At 39.8% G+C, this 22,117-nt stretch overlaps 1 protein-coding gene and 1 long non-coding RNA gene across 2 annotated transcripts in view; one reads left to right on the forward strand and one right to left on the reverse strand.

Moving 5' to 3' along the window:
- Positions 1–2,894: 2,894 nt before the first annotated feature.
- Positions 2,895–22,095, reverse strand: LOC110219234 (Golgi-associated RAB2 interactor protein 1B-like). Its single transcript, XM_078153893.1, has 6 exons — positions 21,797–22,095; positions 20,685–20,890; positions 15,192–15,447; positions 14,260–14,384; positions 10,296–10,351; positions 2,895–3,064 (listed from the first exon to the last, which is right to left on the reverse strand). Exons 1-6 carry the CDS (start codon positions 22,046–22,048, stop codon positions 2,895–2,897), a joined length of 1,065 nt encoding a protein of 354 aa, XP_078010019.1. The 5' UTR covers positions 22,049–22,095.
- The window catches only part of LOC110219236 (uncharacterized), a 31,409-nt gene continuing 15,227 nt past the window's right edge, over positions 5,936–22,117 (forward strand). The window contains exon 1 of the long non-coding RNA XR_002327553.2: positions 5,936–6,063. This is a non-coding gene — a long non-coding RNA (uncharacterized LOC110219236). The remainder of the gene's footprint in view (positions 6,064–22,117) is intronic.

Consider the following 22,117-nt stretch of genomic DNA (forward strand, 5'->3'; position numbering starts at 1 on the left):
AAAAATTAAAGCTATCTGTAGTCATATGAAGAATGCTCTAAATCATTATTAATGAGAAATGCAAACTAAAACAACTCTGAAGTACCACATCACACCTGTCAGATTGGCTAATGTGACAAAATAGGAAAATGATGAATGTTGGAGAAGATGTGGGAAAATTGGAATAAGGCCTTCGTGGTGGAGATGTGAACTGATCCAACCATCCTGGAGAGCAATTTGGAACAATGACCAAAGGGCTATAAAACTGTGCATACCCTTTGATCCAGCAATACCACTACTAGGTCTATATCTCAAAGAGATCATAAAAATGGGAAAAGGACCCAAATGTACAAAAATATTTATAACAGCTCTTTTTTGTAGTGGCAAAGAATTGGAAATTGAGGGGATGCCCATCAATTGGGGAATGGCTGAACAAGTTGTGGTATATGAATGTAATGGAATACTGTTGTTCCATAAGAAATGATGAGCAGGTGGATTTCAGAAAAACATGGAAAGACTTGCATGAACTGATGCTGAGTAAAGTGAGCAGAAGCAGGAGAACACTGTACACAGTAACAGCCACATTGTGTGATGACTACCTTTGATAGACTTATCTCTTCTTAGCAATGCAAGGATCCAAGACAATTCCAAAAGACTCATGATGGAAAATGCTGTCTACGTCCAGAAAAAGAACTATGGAGTCTGAATGGAGATCGAAGGATACTATTTTCTCTCTTTTTTCCCCTTTCTCATGGTTTTTGCCTTTGTGTTCTGATTCTTCTTTCACCACATGACTAAAGTGGAAATATGTTTGATATGATTGTACATGTATAGTCTATATCAGATAGCATGTTGTCTTGGGGAGGGGAGTGAAATTTAGAACTCAAAATCTTATAAAAGTGGATATTGAAAACTAAAAAATAAATAAATAATTTTTAAAAGGATATGAAAATTAAAAAAAAAAACACCATCCATCTATGCTGGGTATCTGGCTCTGCCACTGGTGCCACATTCTCATAGGATCATAGATATAGAGCCAGAAGAGGCTGCTTAGAGATTATCTAGTTCAACCCCCTCACATTTGACAAATGATGAAAATTAGGCTCATAGGGGTTAAGTGACTTGTCCAAGGTAACCCAAGTATAGTAGCAGAGTCAGAATTCAAATTCAGGTCAGAGGATCATAGATATAGATCTGGAAGGGGCCTCAGAGGCTATGTTGGATCCAACCTCCCATTTTATAGGTGGGAAAACTGAGACACCCAGAAAGGTTAAGTGACTTTCCAACAGTCAGCAGAGGGATTTGAACCCAGATCCTCTGGCTCCAGAACCAGCATTCTTTCTTTTGAACTATAGAGTTTGCTCATTCTGCTGGTAATCATTTTGAAGCATTGAGAGCCATGATCTTAAATTGAAATGACCAGATTTCAGAAAGGACCATTGAGACCTAGTCTGGAAGAAGATCATATGTTTTCCGTAGGAGTCCTCTGCACCTCTCAAACTCGGACAAACAACAGATAATTCAACAAACATTCATTACATAACTATTCAGCAAACCCTTGTCAGATAAATGAGAAAGTAAATAAGATCTACTTAGCCACAAGTGTACAGGCATCCTCCCTCTCCTTCCCCATAACTGTCTCAGATAGGCTATCTTCTCTCCTACTCCTGTCTGTCCTCCTAATCCCAAGCCTTAACATGACTATACGTCACCATCGTTATTTTTTTTTCGTCCAGCTCTATGATTCCATTGATGTGGGGAAACTCCCTTCACCTACGCTGATGAGCAACTCATCTGTGACTGTCAAGCCTGAACATGATTCTCATGGGGAAGACAAGAGTACTCATTGAAGGAGATGAGACAGTAGATTTGGACTCCATTTCTCCTAACCTTCTTCCTCCTTTTGTGGATATAAAGCAGCCCTAGCTCAGAGGAGTATCCCAGGTGTTTCCCAGAAAGTGCTTCTGTGAAATCTCAAGGTGTCTCTTTAGGACTACCAGAGGGCTCCAGGTCTTAGAAAAGAGGCCGGGTGGAAGTATTTAGCAAGGAGAAGAGTTAGGAGTACTTGTTATGGGTTCTGACACCTCAGTAGATATTTCCAGTGACCAGATATTCTGGGAAAAATCCAGGGCAATCCATCAGCCTTAAAAATCTCACTATAATGCCCAAAGGGCTATAAAACCCTTTGACTCAGAAATACCACTACTAGGTTTGTATCCTAAAGAGGTTAAAAAAAAATAATCTACATATACAAAAATATTTATAGCAGCTCTTTTTGTGGTGGCAAACAATGGAAATTGAAGAGATATTCATCAATTGGGGAATGGCTAAACAAGTTGTAGTATATGACTGTGATGGAATACTATTGTGCTATTAGAAATGAAGAGCAGGATGTTTTCAGGAAAACCTGGGAAGACTTACATGAACTGATACAAAATGAAATTAGCAGAATCAGAGAACATTGTATATAGTAACAGCAATATTGTATGATGATCAACTGTGAAAGACTTAGCCATTCTCAACAATACAAGGATCTAAGACAGTTCCCAAGGACCTATGATGAAGTATGCTATCCACCTCCAGAGAAAGAACTGATAGAGTCGGAATGAATATTGAAGTATACTCTTTTTTACTTTCTTGTGTGCATTTTTTTTTTGCAGTCTGTGTTTTCTTTCATACCATAACTAATCTGGAAATATGTTCTATATGATTTCACATGCTTAACTTATATTGCTTGCCTTCTCAATGAGGGAGAAGTAGAGGGAGGGAAGAGAATTTGGAAATCAAAATTTTAAAAAAATATTAACAATTATTTTTTCATGTAATGGAAAAAGAATAAAATATTTAAACTAAAAAACAAACAAACCAAAAACCGGACCTCACTATAGCAGAACATTTTAGTCTAGATACTTTACCTAAGGCAGTGGGCCAGAGCAAAAAGTGGAGGCTGCTAGGGTGCTAAGGAGAGACAGTGGCTGTAGCCCGCAGGGATCTTCTCTTTCCCATATGCTGTGACAGAAAGAGTCTCTCAAGTGTAGGTCTCCTTCGTTTCTTTGAATGCTTTCTTGGGAGGAAGTTTCTTTTTCTAGATTGAAAAACAAAAGTCAAGGAGTTTTATTTCCAGGTTAGATCATTCAACCAAACAGATAAACCATGTGCCTATCTCTCAGTGGCTTGCAGGATGCTCTCCTCTTTTTTCCTTTTTAAAAAATGATTTAGTCTATAAAAATCAACTTAATATAATTAATTAAATTTACTTTGAAATATTTGCTATTTTCTGTAGAGATTCTTGCCTGTAGTTATAAAGAGCCCTCAGGTTTGTGACTCTTTTGTAGTGTGGTCTTCCAAGGGTAAGGAGAGTTTATATGACCCAAGGGAATATTAGGATCATAGGACCTTGAGCTGAAAGAGGCTTGAAAAATCTAATCCAACCCCCTTATTCCTATTACAGATGGAGCTGTATGTGTGGGGCACTGAATAAGAAGGAAAAATAAAGAGAGCAATTAGAAAGAAGGAGGGCCAATGACATCTCAAGATGGTTTGATTGACATCAGCCAATCATGACTGAGAGTTATGATCCCAGTGATCCCAGCCTGTCTGATGACCCTCTAAAAGTCACATGAACTTCTCAAAATGCCATGATCAAGTTTAAGACATTCTTGTTATACTATACCCTGATGTTAAATGCAGCAATCACCATGATTTTTTTTTATCCAAACCTGTGAGTGATTCCATTCCTATGAAGAAATCTCAGTGTGGAAACTCCTTCCACCAATGCAGATTGGCAGTTCATGTGACTTAGAGAGTTGCCTGAGGCACTGAGAATTTAAATGACTTGCTCGTGGTCATACAGCTAGTATATCAGAGGCAGGACCTGAACCCAGGTCTTCCTGATTCCTGGGTTATCACTGCCCATGATGTGCTGCCTCTATGTGTGAAGGCCTCTGTGAAGACAGAAGAAACATTTAGGCAGTCTCAGCTCTACAAAGCTTGTAACTGGATGTTAGAGAAACACTTCCAGACCTCTTCCCTGTATTTATCTCTAAATATTTAAATTTGCCGTAATATGACATTCTCAATATATCCAGAGCAGAATTTAGAAAAGGGCTTTCATGCTTGCTGATGTAGAGAGGATGTTTGTATATAGTTCAACCAACATATATTAAAAACTATTCTATGAGCTAGAGGAATGCAAAGATGAATAAGGCTAAGGCCTTTATAATCTAGCAATAGGAGAGAGAACATATCTATACAAATAGCCATAATACAAAGTGCTACTAGAGAGGCAAAGGATGAGAGATTACTTCTGGCTGATACAATCTTTTAGGAAGACTTTATGGGAAAGTTGACCCCTATATTTGGTCTTTAAGGACAAGGATGATTTCAATAGGAGGAGATCCTGTGATTTCATTCCAGGCATAGGAATAAAAGTAGGAATGAGCAGAAATAGCAGCGTCTAGAGGAAGTATGGTGAGATAAGGCTGAAAAAGTAGGACGGAATCAGATTGTGGAGTGCTTTAAATATTCTCTAAGAATGTTGATCAAGGCAATCATAATCAGAGGTGTACATTAAGTATATTTCCCTGGCAGTGATGTGTAGGGTAGCTCTCTGTAAGAAACTTATTGCAGTATTCTTAGTAGGGTACAATAAGGACTTGAACTCTGGTAATAGCACTGGCAGTGGGGATGGAAATCGAGACCTTAGTTTCTTCATCTATGAAATGAGGGGATTGTATTAGATGGCCTCTGAGGTTTCTTCTAGCTCTATCTGTGATTCTGTGATCACTGTGAGTGAACCCACAAAGGTAGAGTGGACAGGGCTTGACAACTGATTGGAGATGAAGGGCAAGAAAGAAGGAAGACACAATGTTGACTCCATGGTTTCTAGCCAGTGAAATAGAAACTAAGGAAGTTAGGGAGACAAACAAGTTTCAGGACAAAGATGTTGGAATCTGTTTTAGACATGGACTTGAGATGTTGGTGGGAGATTTAGGAATATATTCCAGCAGACTTTTAGATTTCAGGCCTGAAGCTCAGAGATGATGTCTGCACTGCACATAGAGAATTGGGAGTCAGAGCTGAGTTGAAGGAATGAGGACGAGCTCATTGAGGGAAAGAATGTATGTTAAGAAGTTGAGTGTCTCACTCAGAGACTTGGGGATGCCTACATTGAAGAGGTGAGAGGAAGGGGAGCCAAAGAGGGAGAAGTCAAAAAGGTGGGAAGGGAGGTTGAAAGCAGTGTCACAAGTCTAGGAAGGAACTGGTCAAATGGTGTCACATGTTGTGGAGAAGTTAGAGAAGAAGAATGGAAACCAGGCAAAGGCCGTTGGATTTGGTGACTAAGAAGCCACTCAACCTTAGAAAGTCATGTGAGAGCAATGGAGGGTGGAAGCCAGACTACAAAAGGCTGAGGATTAAACAGAAGCAGTTAAATATATATACAGAGGTCTGTATACTTTTGGAGCAGAGGTAACCTTAGCCTCTGGAAGGTTATGCCAGTAGAACACAAAGCCCTGGCAGGTCTTATCAAGTTGAAAAGCTTTGACTAGGGGCCAGAAAACAGGTCGTGTATATTTGTCTTATGAGAACCTACCTAAGTTTTTTTTTTTAATTCTGAACTTAAACAGCAAAAAAAGTAAAAAGAAGGGAAAAAAAATTCCATACACACAGTAGAACACAAAAAGAGGATTGTCTATGAAACTTTGACATTTCATACAACTTTTTAAAAAAGGATTCTGCAGTTTGCTTTCAAAACTGTACTGTTGGCTTGTCCTCGCTTCCTTCCTAACATCCTTCTGTTCTCTTCTGGCATTCAGGCTAGCTAAATTTGGAGATACTAGGTTGCCCTTGGAGAGATGGATTTGGGGTGGGGGTGGGAGGAGTCACACCATGTCTCCAAGACAATATACCAGTTCATAATGGGATTGTGATCTTACACTACAACTATAACTAGTATAGGGTAGTCCAGCATTATACAGATAAGTGTCTCCTGCCCCCTCCCCAGGCTTCTACCTCCTCTCTCCTTGACAAGCTTCTAACACCCCCCAGGACCACACAAAGGCCAGGCCCCGCTGAAGTACTGAGGTAAGCCATCAGATTTGCCTTATAGGGAGCCAAGCATTTGAGTTGCAGCTTTGGGTCAGTTTTGAGACTGTAAAAGTTGATTGCGGTAAGCTGTGATTTCTCTTCTTCTCTCCCTCCATCCCTATCTCGCCACCCTGTTTTGGAGACTAGGTGCATTTGGTTGCACCCAGCTACAAAAGGCCTTTGGGTGTATCTGTCTTGGTATAAGGAGCCAGACAGACAAGGAAAAAGATTGAAGACTGACTTTACCAGAAATGGTCATGGCTTTTGCTCAGCAACTTTAGATGTCAATGAGGTTATAGTTTACTTTTGATTTCACTTGAATAAATTTCTTAATCTAGATGAGTAAATTCTTTGAGATGGAAAGAAATCATAAATGTGGTCTCCAACTGGGTAGGTACTAGAGTCATTGTGATGTTATCATTTTAAAAGGAAAAGGATCTCCACATATAAAATATATTATAGTAGCTCTTTTTGAAGTAGCAAAGAACTAGAAACCAAGTGGTACCTGTCTATTGAGAAATGGCTAAACAAGTGATGGCATATGAATGTAATGTAATATAATCACGCTGTAAGAAATGATGACATGGACAACTTCAGAGAAACCTCAGAAGATCTGTATGAACTGATGCAGAGTAACGCGAGCAGAACCAGGATAATGATTGATATAATAACATTATGAAGAAAAACAACTTTGAAAGATTTGAGAACTGTGATCAATGCAATGTCCAACCACATTATTCCAGAGCACTGATTATGAAGCATGCTACCCAGAGATGTGCTAGATTCAAAATGCAAAATAAAACACTCAGAGGGAGAAAGACATACATTTGTGAATATAGTTAATGTGGGGATTTGTTTTGCTGAAGTATGCATATTTGGCATGATAAGCTTGGTTTTTCTTTTCTTCTCACCTCCCCCACATGAGAGGATAGGGCTGGGGAAGAAGAAGGAGGAGGAGAAGGAAGAAGAAGAAGAGGAGGAGGAGGAAAAGGAAGTTATTGAGGCATTTTTTTTACATGAAGAGAAGAAAATGGAAGGAAGACAAAAAAAAGAACAGATAAGCAGGACATCTTTGAAAGCTACAGGTTGAATTAAAAAAATAGTAAGCTGTACATAATAGAGATCTGCAGGTTCATGTATAATTATCTTATGTTCTATATGTATATGAAATATTCATTTTATTTAGTGTTTAAGTTCAGAATAAAAATTAAATGTATACTATACCCCAAAGAGATTTTTTTAAAAGAGAAAAAGGATTAATATATTTTTAAAGTACTTACAGCAGTTCTTTTTGTAATAGCAAAGAATTGTAAACTAAGGATATGCTCATTAATTGGGGAGTGTTGAACAACTTATGGTATATGAATATGATGGAATATTCTTGTGCTCTAAGAAATGATGAAGGGAATGGTTTCAGTAAATCTTGGGAAGACTTATATGAACTGACACAAAGTGAAGTAAGCAGAACCAAGAGAACAATTTATACAATAACAATAATATTGTAAAAATAATCATATTTGAAAGACTTTGGAACTCAGTGATTGATCATAATTCTAAAGAACTCATGATGAAACATGCTACCTACCTCCAGGGAGAAACGTGATGAACTTAGAGTCTTTTCTGTCTTTTCTTTCTTTTTATAGATATGACTAATACAGGAATTTGTTTTGCATAGCAATACATATTTGTAATGAGCTTTGTTTTTCTTGCCTCCTCAATGGGTAGGAGAGGAGTTATTTTAAAAAGTAACTTTTTAAAAAGATCACTTATGAGGGCGCTAATTCACTCCCCTAGATTTTAAATGGTAACTAGTAAAGATATCTAAGAAGCATGAAAAAGGTGCATCTGAGTCCTCTAAGTGTGGTGTAGTTTATTATTCCATCAACACTCCCAGTGGCACCTGGAGGTAAGAAGCTGCTCCTCTAGTGCCACACCCCAGTGGAGAAATGCTGTTCCCTGTTTGATGTTCCTTTGTTTTTCCTCCAAGGTTCAGACGCCCGCACACTTATTTTTTTAAACTATACTATATCACTAGGTGATCACGTCCTCTCCGGTAGGTTAAAGTATCATCTCTATACAGAATTGATTCCCAGGTCCATAAATCTAGACATAGTCTCTATCCTAAACTATAGTCCTGAATTAACAACTCCTTTTTGGACATCTTGTACTGGATGTCCAGTAGAAATCTCAAACTCAACATGTCAAAACAGAACTCATTACTTTTCCTCCCAGTCTCTGCCCCCTCCCCCCTTCTCAACTTATTTTTTTCTTGTTGAAAGCACCAAGGGGCAGCTAGGTGGTGCAGTGGATGGAGCACTGGCCCTGGATTCAGGAGGACCTGAGTTCAAATCTGGCCTCAGACACATAACACTTACTAGCTGTGTGACTCTGGGCAAGTCACTTAACCCCATTGCCTAACCACCACCCCCCAAAATAAGAAAGCACCAGCGTCTTCACAATCATGCAGGTTCATCACTCCATATAGTCAATCTACTGCCAAACCTTGTCTTCTCTCCCTTTGCAACATCTCTCACATGTCCCCTTCTCTGCACTCACAAGCTACCAGCCTTGCATAGACCCTCACCATCTCTTGCTTAGACTATTATAATAGCTTTCTATTTGTTCTCCCTACCTCAAATCTCTTCCCACTATAATGCATCCCCTATTCAGCTGCCAAAGTGATTTTTCCAAAGCATAGGTCTGACTGTGTAACCTCCCAACTCAAATTCCACTGGCTCCTTGTTCAAATCTAAGTTCCTCTGGTTGCCATTTAAAGCTCTTCCCAAGTAGGTCCCTTTCTTCCTTTTCAGTCTTATGACCCTTAACTTCTTTCCATCTATTTGACCATCAGCTACATCAGCCTCCTTTGCTGTTACTGAGTTGAGATGCTCTAATTCCCATCTCTGGGCTTTTGCACTCGTTGGCTGCCTGGAATGCTCTCCCTCCTCACCTCCAACTCTTAATTTCCCTGGCTCCCTTCAAGACTCAGCTTAGATCCTACCTTCCTCAGGAGACCCTTTCTTGTATTCCTGCCTCCTCTCTGAGATTACCTTTCACTTACTTTATACATGTCTTGTATGTACATAGATGTCTGTATGCTGTCTCCCCATTAGAATATGAGTTCCTTGAAGGCAGAAACTATGATTTTTCTTTCTTTCTTTTTTTCTTTCTTTATCTCTCTCTTTCTCTTTCTTTCTATTCCCAATGTTTAACACAGTGTATGGCATATTATAAATACTTAATGTTGTTGACTGTGTCTATGTATGTCATCTGCATACAAGTGTTTCAGCTACACGTAGCAAATATCATTTTGGTGATAAAATCTGTGTGACATGACAGAGCAGAAAGTCTTGTATATAGAGTCAGAAAACTGGAGTTCAAATCCTGGACCTGTCACTTATTTGACGTATGATCTTCGATAATTCACTTAATGTTTCTAGGCCTCAATTTTCTCATCTATAAGATAAGCAAGGGCTGGTCTAGATGACCTTTCTAAAGTTCCTTCAGCTCTGTATTTGTACCCCTGCCCTTTTAGCTTTTGGCCTTTTAGCTCATTGGGGACAGAGAAGGGTGGGTGGATATCACATGCTTATAAAATATTCTATTTATTCTTAGCTTGTCTCCAGTGATTAGATCTAGGTGGAGACAAGAGGTGCTCCAATTGGACCTGAGAGTCTGGAGGCATTCCTGACACAACAGAAGGGCTAGGACTAAGTTGGTGGCAAGTATTAAGTGGACCTCAACCTGAAATACCGTATTTGGGGCTTTCTTAACTAAGGATGGTGCCATAAGTCAAGGAGATCAAAGAATTAAGTCATCTCTTTGGTTTCTAGCTGCTGATTCCAGGGTTTGATTCTTTACTTTTGGTGACTTGTTCAATACAGGGAACACAAAGATTGAGGGGTCAAAGAGGACTCCAAGTCTTTAAGCCTGGAAGACTAAAAGGAGAGTCATTGAGCCCTTGACAAAAAACCTTAAAGTCAGAAAGGGAAGCTAGTCTAAGCACCAAGTTCCTCTTTTGGTAGATTCTTAAAACAGTGTGTGTGTGTGTGTATGTGTGTGTGTATGTGAGAGAGAGAGAGAGAGAGAGAGAGAGAGAGAGAGAGAGAGAGAGAGAGAGAGAGAGAGAGAGAGAAAGAGAGAGAGAGTGAAGGACGGAGGGAGAGGGAGAGAGAGAGAGAGTGAGAGAGAGAGAAAGAGAGATGGTTGTGCCTCGTATTCTGCCTTACCTGAGTTGCTTGTCTGACCATCTCTGATAATCTCCATGATATTGAAGCTACTGGTCCTGATGATCCAGAAAATATCGGCCGGGTCAAGAAAAAAGACAAAAGGAAAAGGAAAGAGCATTGAAATCTTATTTCAAACCTAGCTTCCAATAGTGTTCTTCCAAGTGCAAATGCCTTAAGCACAGATATAAATGGAAATAGCTATATTGTGAGTATGACCTACTTAAAAAGTGACTAGAGAAGTGAGAAAGCCCAGGGAGAGGGACAGAGAAAAGCTAAGTTCTCCTTTTGCTGAGGAGTGGGTACCTCTCCATCTGCTCACATTCCATGGGAGTGGAAAAATTTATTCATCTTATCTGTTGTAAATTGCATATATCCCAAATGTAAAAACAGTCTTGATTGCCATCAAGTTAGTTCCTGCCTCCCCATGGAAAGAAAATAATAACACAGGGCTTCAATGAAATTAATTTTTCAAATACAAATTTTTATTCATGTTTTGTTGATGCTTCTTACATCACAATCATTTCTAGACATACTCTCTTTCCCTCTTACTCATTTCATAAGTCTGTCCTTAGGACAAAGAGAAATTGTGAAGCAAAACTAATCAACACAGCAAATACATTGTATGCAAGGTTCTGCACCCCAACTTCTCACCTTCCCAGGAAAAAGAAGGAAATTCATTTCTTTGTTTTTTCTCTGGAACCAAAATTGTTCACTATATTAATTTTTAAGACTAAATAAATTCAGAAAACTATAAGCTCTTTGCTTTTTTAAAAACTAATTAAAACAGCAAAGATGGGAGACCATGGACAAGGAATAGTACATGTGCCTTCAGACATAGTTGGTTCTATTGGTTGTTTTTGTTAGAATGCTTTCCCCTCCCCTTTCTTTTTAAATTTCTTTTCACAAGTGATGACTAGATTAGAGAGGAGAAGGGGAAAAGTTAGGATTCTAAAATCATTGTGACATAACTACAAAAGATATCAATTTAAAAATTTAAATAATTTTAAAAGATAATAAAAAAGCTCTATTTGTGCAAAAAATATTTATGCCACGCTCTTTTTGTGGTGTCAAAAGAGCTGGAAATTGAGGGGATGCTCATCAATTGGGGAATGGCTGAACAAGTTGTGATATATGATTGTGATGGAATACTATTGTTCTATAAGAAATGACAAGTGGGATGATTTCAGAAAAACCTGGAAAGACTTACACAAACTGATGCAAAGTGAAATCAGCAGAACCAGGGGAACATTGTACATAGTAACAGCAATATTATATAATGATCAACTGTGAATAACAGCTATTCTCAGCAATACAATGATACAAGACATATTTGCATATGTATAACCTATAGATGCTTACCCTCTCAATGAGGGGAGAAGAGGAGGGAGGGAGAGAATTTGGAACTAGAAATTTTAAAAAATGAATGTTAAAAATTGTTTTTACATGTAATTGGGGAAAAATAAATTATTTTTTTAAAAAAGCCTTTATTCTGTGTGACCCTGGGCAAGTCACTTAACCCCAATTGCCTAAAATAAATAAATAAATAAAAAAGCCTTTATTGAGGAAACAGTGATTTGAAAAACAAATTTTAAAAGACTCTTGTATGAAGTTAAACAGCGAGAATAAAAATTTCTAGGGATTTTACTTTTTAACTTAATGAAAGTAATTTGCTTTAAAAGTTAGGTTTTTTTTTTTAAATTTCCTACGATTTTCTCAGACAAACCACACCTGTAAATCTTCCAATAGGCAGACTCAGTTCACTCTTGGATTGATTTTCCCAGTTAGACAGTGGCAAAACAATATCAGGCTACCTTCTTTTGCTGTCTGTCACATTCCTATTGTCTTGACCCAAGGCATAGAGATTTTTGTCCTACTTGAAGGCAAGGATTATTTTTAATTTCTCTGTATCCCCAGCCCTTAGTATATGATAGATACATGATAAATGCTTGTTGTATTCTGGGAGCTGTGCCTTAGGGCCCTTGCCTGACTCCCTTTTAGCTCTCTCATATCCTCTCCTCAGCACTGTTATGAGCAGGACCAAAGGATTTATCACAGTATAAATTCTATACAGGTATAGCAAAAAATAGTCAATAAACATTCATTAAGTGCTTATTCTATGTGCCAGATATTGTGTGCTAAGCTAAACTGCTGATATAGAATTCATCTAAATCTAGCTTGCCCCTCAAAATGGTTCATAAAGACCCCTTAGTTCTAGATACCTTTAATCAGTCACCTGGGCTGATCATTTCAGTCCTGGACTGCCAGGACTGAAATGAGTAGTCTATAGTCTTCTTATTTCCCCTGTTTCTTTCTATTCCTAACTCAAGTTTAGGCTCTCTCTCTGAGAAAGGGGTTTTAAACCATTTTTGTATCATGGACTCCTTTTGCAGTTCTCAGAATCACGTTTTTAAATGCATAAAATAAAATCTATAGGATTACAAAGGAAATTTAATTATATTGAAATACAGTTAGCAAAATATTGAAAAAGAAAAAAAAAGGTTACAATTTAGGTGAACCTGCTCATCTTAAGAAGCCCTGCCTGAGACCTCCGCCGCATACTCTCCCATCTGATTTCCTGAGTGTCTGAGTTGTTGATTCTGTTGACTCTCCAACAGAAGTCTCCACCCCTTCTGATTTTGCATTTCTGTCATCTAGTTACTTGTCTTAATGATCTCATTCCTGTTCTGTTTTCTTTTCTTTTTATTCTATACAATGTTCTCCTGGACACCAGGGATTTCCACACCCTTTTCATTTTGGCAGACCTTGTTATTTTTAAGCGAATACTTTTAATCCATGCTTCCTCCACAACTATCTAGTCTTAACACTGAGTCTTGGGCAATTAGCAAATGCAGCCTGGGGAATTTAAACAGATCATTTAGAAGCTACCATCTTGCTTATGGCTTATCTAAGGAGAACAAGCTGGAGCTTCCCTTACATATGTAAAAATCTACCAGCAGTGCAGGTAAACTGTTCCTTTTATGTTCCTATAGTATAAAGCATTTACTTCTGGGTTTGAAAGAACTCAAAGAGAAAAAAAGAGATACTGACCTGAAGACAAGACCTAGAGAGAGGCCTGTGCATCAATATGGTTCCTATAGGGAGTTCCATGTACCAAGGAGCAAGGAGGCACAGAGCCTCCTTAAGGGAGGAGTGAATCTATGCACCTAAAACACATGCAATCCAACTTTTTGCCTGTACTGTGGCACAGTGATGTAGTCTATGTAAGTCCAGGTGGTGGGGCAGAGAAGTGACCTCTTTAGAGTCCCTGAGATTTTGTTCTCATGAGGAAAGTGGGAGTATCTTCTTGACTATGGGCTCAGGTACAAGCTTTTTCTGTATTTCTGCATTTCTAATATTTGACGTCTATCTAGTTAGCTTGAGTGCTGGGAGATGAGGGCCCTTTTGAGGAAAGCAAAATAAGCCAGATACTGACATCCCCAGGGCATCTGTGAGCAGGAGCACAAGCTGGTGATTTTTTGGGTGACCTTCCAAAATTATACCCATGTCCATTGGGTTAAGGACTGAAGCCCAGTTTACACTAAAAAATGTTCCAGGGGAAAGAATAGATGAGAAGATTTACATACCATTCAAAGCAGAGGCTGCAAATCTGTCTTCCCCTCCCCTCCCAGCCTCTCTTGTCAGAAAGGTGAGGCCCTAGGTCAGTAATTAGGTCTCCAGACTTTTTTTTTTTCAAAAATTTGCCTCTGGAGACCTTCCCTTCCTTGGGGAAAGGACACTATTCCACTACATTGATTTTAGACTCTTGAGTTTTAAGCTGAGTTGTCCCTAAGAAGGTGATAGTGGAGAGCAAGGACGTGTGAATTGCCCAAGTTTATAGAGTGAGGACAGAGACTAGTTAGGATTTCTCATCAGTTGACTCTTCAGTCCTATGCCACATTCCCTTATCTCCCTACTTGTCTGCCTTAATGGAGGAAAAGAATGGGAGGAGGTTTGATGCACTTACCTAGCTGCTTTCTTTTGCTGCCTCAAGACTGCTGAACACTTTGAAGAAGCTTCAGAAAATCCCTTGGCCATAAGAAGAGACAGGCTCTCACTCGGTCCAGCAGGTGGTGGGCTGCTAATTTCTAGCTAGAAAGATCATATGGTAAAGTGAGGTTGCTAGGCTCACACTCTCTTCAGTCTGAAAGGGACCCCTTGTGACCTCTCTACCATGTTATGGGGCCCCCAGCCATGAGGAAACATCATTTCCCTAGCTTATTATTTTTTTAAGGCAATTGGGGTTAAGTGACTTACCCAGGGTCAAACATCTAGTAAATATCTGAGTTCAAATTTGAACTCAGGTCCTCCTGACTCCAGGGCTTGTGCTACACCACCTAGTGGCCTCATTCCCTAGCTTATCATTAATGGAGCCCAAAATGTGCTAGTGGTTCATGTGGAATCCAGAGATACTATCTATTTCTCACACCCCAAGCCTGGATTTCTACCTGTTAAATGTATTATTCCCATCCAGTACTTTTTATTGTACTAGAATAATTTCATGTTATTTCTGAGTAATGAAGCTTTAAATTTTCTGTTCACAGGAGTGGAATAATTTCTATTTCTCTGAGGGGAAAAACCAGTCTCATATTTAGTTGCTTCTCCGTTGTACAAATAGGTTTCTTCAATTGGCTATTGACTCTTAATAGACCTCCTATAGATTCTCACATTTGTAGCCATCAAAACCAAATGAAAGGAAACCAAACAAAACTGGAAAAGGCTGTCTTCAGGCCACAAACTTCGTACCTGAGTAATTCGAAATGTTCTCCCCTACAATGACCTAGAGTATTGCCAGAGTGTTAGACTGAGTGACCTCTGAGGTCCCTTCAGGCTCTATTTCCATGACCCTATGACCCCATTCTTGCTAGTGAAGATTAGGGCCTTAGGGAGTCCATTTACCATTTCTGGGGCATTCCTAGAGGGTTTGCCCCTCTTGGGCACCAGGCAATGAGTCACATGAATTCTCGGGTCTTTAGTGGTAATGGACAGTCCACTCTCCAGAATATATAGCAGCCGGACCCAGAACTGGAAGACAACCTCAGGATGATCCAAGTGGAGTTTTAGGTAGTAAATTTTTTCAGTAACTGTCCGAACCCTCAGGATACGCCGGGACCAGTCAGAAATTTGGAGTTCCACAAACTTTAGTGGGAGAATCCTGGGGACATAAGAAAAGAGGCAAAATGGAAACCCCTCCACAGTAGAACTCATCCTTTTTGATAGAGCCATATCCCTAGCCAGCAGAATCAGTGGTACAATGGGGAATTTCTCCATGAAATCCCATAAAGTGATCCCCCAAAAGAAAACTGTAGGTACCAAAAGGGGGGAAATGGGTAAGGGAAGGGAAGAGAAAGGGCAGAAAGAGAAAAAGAGGAGAAGAAAGGAAAGCAAGAAAGAAAAGGGAAGTGAAAGAGAGGGGAGAAAATATGAGAAGGGAAGAAAAAGGGGTAAAAGCAAAGAGAGAAACTAAAAGATCTGAGGGAGAGATAGATAGACAGACACAGATAGATAGGTAATGGAGAAAGAGAGGAATCAGGAAACAAGAGGATTCTGGGGCATGGGCAGTCAAGCCAGTCAAGGTTGGCTAGGAAGGTTTAGGACCAGGAATTTAGCTAAGCAGGAAAGTCTGCAGGTAACACAGCTCTAGTCAGGCAAAGGGACCAAGTCTAGTTAGAACACACTAGAAGAGAGGAAGAAGCAACAGGCAATTATGTAGATTTAGGTAGACCCACAGGGTCCAGAGTCTAGGAATTAAGGGTCACCAAGGATAACACTGGCCCACAGGGTTGGTGAACTTTGACCCTAGGTCAGAGGCTCTCTACTCTCTACCCTATTTCATGTAGTCTGCTGGGAGCTCCAAGTCCAGAAACTTAATTGTGGCCAGAATGTTACAGGTCTCCTGGAAGAATCCAGCCTTCCAGAAAAGCAAGAACAGTGATGCTAGGCTTACCTCACAAGAACGGAACCAAAGGAGAAAAATAGAAGACAGAGTAACATTAGCCTTTTTCACTCACTGCTATTTCCTCCACTTACCCCTCACCCCTCACCCCAGTATTTTATTTTTTCCAATTATATATAAAGATAGTTTTCAATATTTACTTTTATAAAATTTTGAGTTCCAAATTTTTTTTCCTCCCTCTCTCTCCTCCCCCCTCCCCAAGATGGCATTCAATGTGATACAGGATATATACTCCACATCCCTCTTTTTTTTTCTTTTTTCAAAAATTTATTTATTTTTAGTTTTCAACATTTACTTCTACAAGATTTTGAGTTTCAAATTTTCACCCCATATCACCCCTCCCCCCACCCCAAGATGGCATGCATTCCAAACATCCCTTCCCCTAGTCTGCCCTCCCTTCTATCTCTCTCCTGCTTCTCTTATCCCTTTCCCCGTCTACTTTCCTGTGGGGCAGGATAGATTTCTGTACCCCATTTCCTGTATTTCTTATTTCCCAGTTGCATGTGAAAATGTTTTTTTTTAAGCATGAGTTTTTAAAACTCTGGGTTCCAGATTTTCTCCCTCCCTCCCCACCCACCCTCATTGAAAAGGCAAGCAACTCAGTATAGGTTAGATATGTGCAGTTATGCAAAATACTTCCATAGCAATCATGTTGTGAAAAACTAACTCTATTTCCCTTAATCCTACCCCCCCATTTATTCTGTTCTTTCTTTTGACCCTGTCCCTCCTCAGAAATGTTTCCTTCTGATTACCCCCTTTCCCAATCTGCCCTCCTCTCTATCATCCCCTGTCTCTTGTCCCCTTCTCCCCTATTTTCCTGTAGGGTAAGACAGATTTCCATACCCAATTGAATGTGTATGTTATTCTCTCCTTAAGCCAAATCCTATGAGAATAAGATTCACTCATTCCCTCTCACCTTCCCCTGTTTCCCCTCTACTGTAAGAGCCTTTTCTTTTCTGTTTTTTTGTGAGGTAATTTACCCCGTTCTACCTCTCCCTTTCTCTTCTCCAGTATAATCCTCTCTCACCCTTAATTTTATTCTCCAGATATGACCCCTTCATCTTCAATTCACCCTGTGCCCTCTATCTATCTATCTATCTATCCATATCTATATCTATCTATACATATAATTTTTTTCCTTTCAACTACCCTAATACTGACAAAGGTCTCATGAGTTATAAATGTCATCTTTCCATGCAGGAATGCAAACAGTTCAATGTTAATAACTCTCTTATGATTTCTCTTTCCTGTTTACCTCTTCATGTTCCACTTGAGTCTTGTATTTGAAAGTCAAATTTTCTATTCAGCTCTGGTCTTTTCATCAGAATGCTTGAAAGTCCTCTATTTCACTGAATGACCATTTTTTCCCTGAAGGATTATACTCAGTTTTGCTGGGTAGGTGATTCTTGGTTGTAATCCTATCTCCTTTGCCCTCTGGAATATTATATTCCATGCCCTCTAGTCGCTTAATGCACAAGCTGCTAAATCTTGTGTTATCCTGATTGTGTTTCCACAGTACTTGAATTGTTTCTTTCTGGCTGCTTGTAATATTTTCTCCTTGACCTGGGAACTCTGGAATTTGGCTATAATATTCCTAGGAGTTTTCCTTTGGGGTTCTCTTTCAGGAAGAGATCAGTGGATTCTTTCAATTTCTATTTTGCCTTCTGGTTCTAAAATATCAGGGCAGTTTTCCTGGATAATTTCTTGAAAGATGATGTCTAGGCTCTTTTTTTGATCATGGCTTTCAGATAGTCCAATAATTTTTAAATTCTCTCTCCTGGATCTATTTTCCAGGTCAGTTGTTTTTCCAATGAGATATTTCACATTGTTTTCTAATTTTTCATTCTTTTGGATTTGTTTTACATGTCTTGATTTCTCATAAAGTCACTAGCTTCCAGTTGCTCTATTCTAATTTTTAAGGAAGTATTTTCTTCAGTAAACTTTTGGACTTCCTTTTCCATTTGGCCAATTTTGCTTTTTAGGGCATTCTTCTCTTCATTGGCTTTTTGCACCTCTTTTGCCATTTGGGTTAGGCTATTTTTTTAAGGTGTTATTTTCTTCAGTATTTTTTTGGGGGTCTCCTTTAGCAAGCTGTTGACTTGTTTTTCATGCTTTTCTTGCTCGCTCTCATTTCTCTTCCCAGTTTTTCATCTACTTCTCTTACTTGCTTCTCAAAATCCTTTTTGAGCTCTTCCAAGGTCTGGGTCTGATTCATATTTTTCTTGGAGGCTTGGGATGTAGCAGCTTTGACTTTGTTGTCTTCTTCTGGTTGTATGTTTTGATCTTCTTTGTCCAAAAAATATTCTATGGTCTGACACTTCTTTGCAGGTTTGCTCATGATCCCAGCCAATTACTTGAGTTTAAACTCTTTATTAAGGTAGAGGTCTGCTTCCAATGTGGAGAATGTACTGTCCCAAGCTTTGGGGGTTTGTACAACTGTTTTCAGAGATACTTCTAGGGACCTGTAAATTTTCAGTTCTTTCAAGGTGGCATGATAAGGGGCAAGGTGTTTATTCCTTTCCTGGCCTGGGCTCTGGTCTATGACTGACCACAAGCACTGTTTTCTGTCTTGGAACTGTGAGGAGGATTTCCTTTGCACTGACACTACAAGTTCTACCACGCCAGCTCTCCTTCTTGCCCCAGGACCACCCTTCAGAACTGTGACCCAGATCCAAGCATGGGCAAAGCAAGAGATCCTGCCTCAGCACTGACAAAGAGATACCTACAATTCCCTTCTGGTCAGCCACTCAATTCCCCCTCAGTCTGTGGGCCAGAAACTCAGGAGGCAGCCGTGCTCGGGAACTGAGGCTGAGACTTAGCTTCTCTCTCACCACAGAAACAGACTTTTGCCACTGACCTTCTAAGTTGTCTTTGGTGTTCATGGGTTGAGAGGTCTGGAAACCTCCACAGCTGCCTGTGATTCAGTCCTGTGAGGCCTGCTCCTGGTTCACTGTGGCCTGCGCCCTCATGCCAAACTGTGCTCCTCTACATGCCTGGTGCAATACACCTTTCTGATCAACCATCCAGGTTGTGTTGGGCTGGAAATATGTTTCACTCTGTCTTTTTGTGGGTTCTGCTGCTTTAGAGTCCTTTTTTATAGGTATTTGGAGGGGTTTTGGGGAGAGCTCAAGCAAGTCACTGCTTTCACTCTGCCATCTTGGCTCTGCCCCCTCCACATCCCTCTTACCAAAGAAAGTAGTTGGACTCCAGCATAGGTTACTTCTCCCTCTTTTCAACCCCAAAATGGCCCTCTCCACCGGTGAGGGGAAACCTGTCAGAGATGCAGAGGAATGGGCTAAAGAGTAGAATTGCCTTTATGGGTAAAGAGCCTAATAATGAGGTCCATTCAATCCATACTTATCACTCATTGAGGATTCTGCTAGCTGATATTGCCAAATCCCAAGACACTCTCCTTCCTTCCTCAATAAGGTCAGTGCCTGGCTTATAGTGTTCCCGACTCCTGCCCTCATGTTAGGAGGCTTCAACATACATATTGATACTCCCTCAAGCACCCTAATTTCCTACTTCTTCCTGTTTTCCTAGTTTCCTTCAAGTCTCTACTAAAGTCCTACTTTCTGTCAAAAGCCTTTCCTGGTCTCACTTAATGATTATACCTCCTTTCTGAAATTACTCCAATTTAACCCGTATATAACCTGTTTGTTCATAGCTTTTTGCGTATCATCTTCTCCATTAGACTGTGATTTTCTTGAGAGCTGGTACTGTCTTTGGCCTTTTAGAGTCCTGACACCTAACATGATGCACCATTTTATTTTTTTCAAGGTATCCAAATTTTAGGACTGGAAAGGGATACTAGAATTTGTATAGGCTAGTGCCCTCATCTTACCAATGAGTATGCAAACCCAGAGGCACTTACTCAAGGTCACATAACTTTCCATTACATCTCATAACAAGGAAGGAAAAATTTCCTATAATTGGAGTCAGTCTCTAGTTCATATATTATCTTCTCTCTCCCTTCTGATGGTCTGTCTTCAAACCCCTAGCCCTCTTCCTCATTCACCAGGTCTTTTGTTTCTCCTTACCTGTAAAATGAGGGAGTTAGATTATATGATTTCTAAATTGTCTTGAAGTTTTAACATCATAAGTCTAAGTTACTGGACCAGAAACCGATACAGCTTCTAGAGACCTCTATGTTTTTTCTTTATCTCTGATTCGGGCATAGTGGAAAAAGCACTGGGCCTGGAACTAAAAGATCTAGATTCAAATTCTAGCTTGGCCATTTCCTGGCCATGCAACCTTGGGGAAATCACATAAACTCCCAGAGCCTCAGTTTCTCCAAGCACAAAATGAAAGATGATCTTTAACACCCTTCCCAGATCTGACATTCTGTGACTGGGTAATTCAATGTTAAAGCGTGCTTCCTTTCAGGCATACAGTGGTATCCCCTTTTGTTCTTTAGCCCTCATTAATTTCTTTACCTTTTGAGGGTGATAGTTGGTGCTTCTACTGGTCTGATCCACTTTGGAGATTGCCCTTTGGGCCATTTGACTTTGGCCATCAGGAAAATGTTGGGAAGAGGAAGGCATGCCACTGATGAGGTCACACCAAGAGCCACAGTTGTAGATGCATCACAGATGTTTCTCCATTTCTTTGTGACCTGAAAAGCAGCCCCAAGGGCATGGATCTAAGCATGTAACAAGAACGGGTAGAAAGTACTTTCAACCATGTTGGTTGAATCACTTAATTGAAAGTCAATTTTCAGCTATCTGCCTTGTAGATAGTCTGTATTGTGGTTAACTCCCCATGAAAATTTCAGCCCTAAAATGTTTCCTCAACAATCTAACATACTTCTGAGTCTCTTAAAATAATTGTTTAATTTGTCCATTTAGACAAAGAATTCTTAACCTTTTTGTGTGTCATGGATCATTTAATAGTCTGGTAAAGCCTAAGGATCCCTTCTCTGAATTATATTTTTAAGTACTTAAAATGAAATACAGAGGATTACACAAAGGAAACCAAACACCAGTGAAAATAAAGATGTAATTTTTTTCCCTATCCAAACCAACAAAAACTATTTACGGATCACATGGGGTACTGTAGACCCCAGGCTGAGACTCTTGGACCCCTGGTTTACACTATTCAAATCTAGGTACTTGGTCCTTTTATCTGAATGACTCATCATTTTAATGAAATTTCATATTCAATTTGGAATATTATAAAATTAAATGCTGTGATTTTGGTAATGACTTTAGTTTGGTTTTATTATCATACTAGTCATACTTTTGCACTAATGGCCTTGGGTTGGACATTGAGATCCAGTTTAATCAGTCCCTAGTGTACAATGACCACTGACCTCTACCTGAAAGTTCTTACTTGGTGCCTTATATAGCAGAAGTCTTACAAGTGAGACCATTACCCTACATACACAAACAAGGGGACTTTAGGACCTAACCCCTTGAGTTTTTTCTGGGTCCTCAGTCCCCTTTTTTCCCCAGGGATTTCAAGGCTCATATAAGTGTTTTATGCAAGTCCTGGGTATAAAATTTGGGAGAGGGGAAAAGAATTTGCTTAAATGGCTGGCTAGGGGTACCTGGATGAAGTTGCTTTCAAAGACAGCTGAGTTGGGAAACAAGTTAAACTCTGGAGAATGAAGCAATTGGCAAAGTAGCCCCTCTTCTACCCCAAGTCCCACTCCAGGGTCTGGTTCTTCAACTGCAGGTGGAAGGCCCCTGATGCCCATTGTTGCACTGGGGGAATGGTAGGCTTGATTGTGTCTTGGGACAACCAGTGTCTTCTTTGACTTCCACTGGGGTCTTCCACTTAGAGGAGTTGATGGTAACATGTCTCTCTCTATACAGTCAAGGGTCCAGTTGTAAGTTCCTGATCTGACCTCCCTCTTCTACTTGCCCAG

The sequence above is a fragment of the Phascolarctos cinereus genome, unplaced genomic scaffold (assembly GCF_003287225.1).
Source record: "Phascolarctos cinereus isolate Bilbo 61053 unplaced genomic scaffold, phaCin_HiC Scaffold_1;HRSCAF=81, whole genome shotgun sequence".
Classification (NCBI taxonomy): Eukaryota; Metazoa; Chordata; class Mammalia; order Diprotodontia; family Phascolarctidae; genus Phascolarctos; species Phascolarctos cinereus.

Coding starts and splice junctions, on each gene's coding strand:
- LOC110219234 (XM_078153893.1), bottom strand. CDS start 22,048: ATGTTACCATCAACTCCTCTAAGTGGAAGACCCCAGTGGAAGTCAAAG. Junction 10,352..14,259: donor CAGCAAAAGAAAGCAGCTAG/GTAAGTGCATCA, acceptor CTGGATCATCAG/GACCAGTAGCTTCAATATCA. Junction 3,065..10,295: donor TGGTCAGACAAGCAACTCAG/GTAAGGCAGAAT, acceptor TTTTCAATCTAG/AAAAAGAAACTTCCTCCCAA.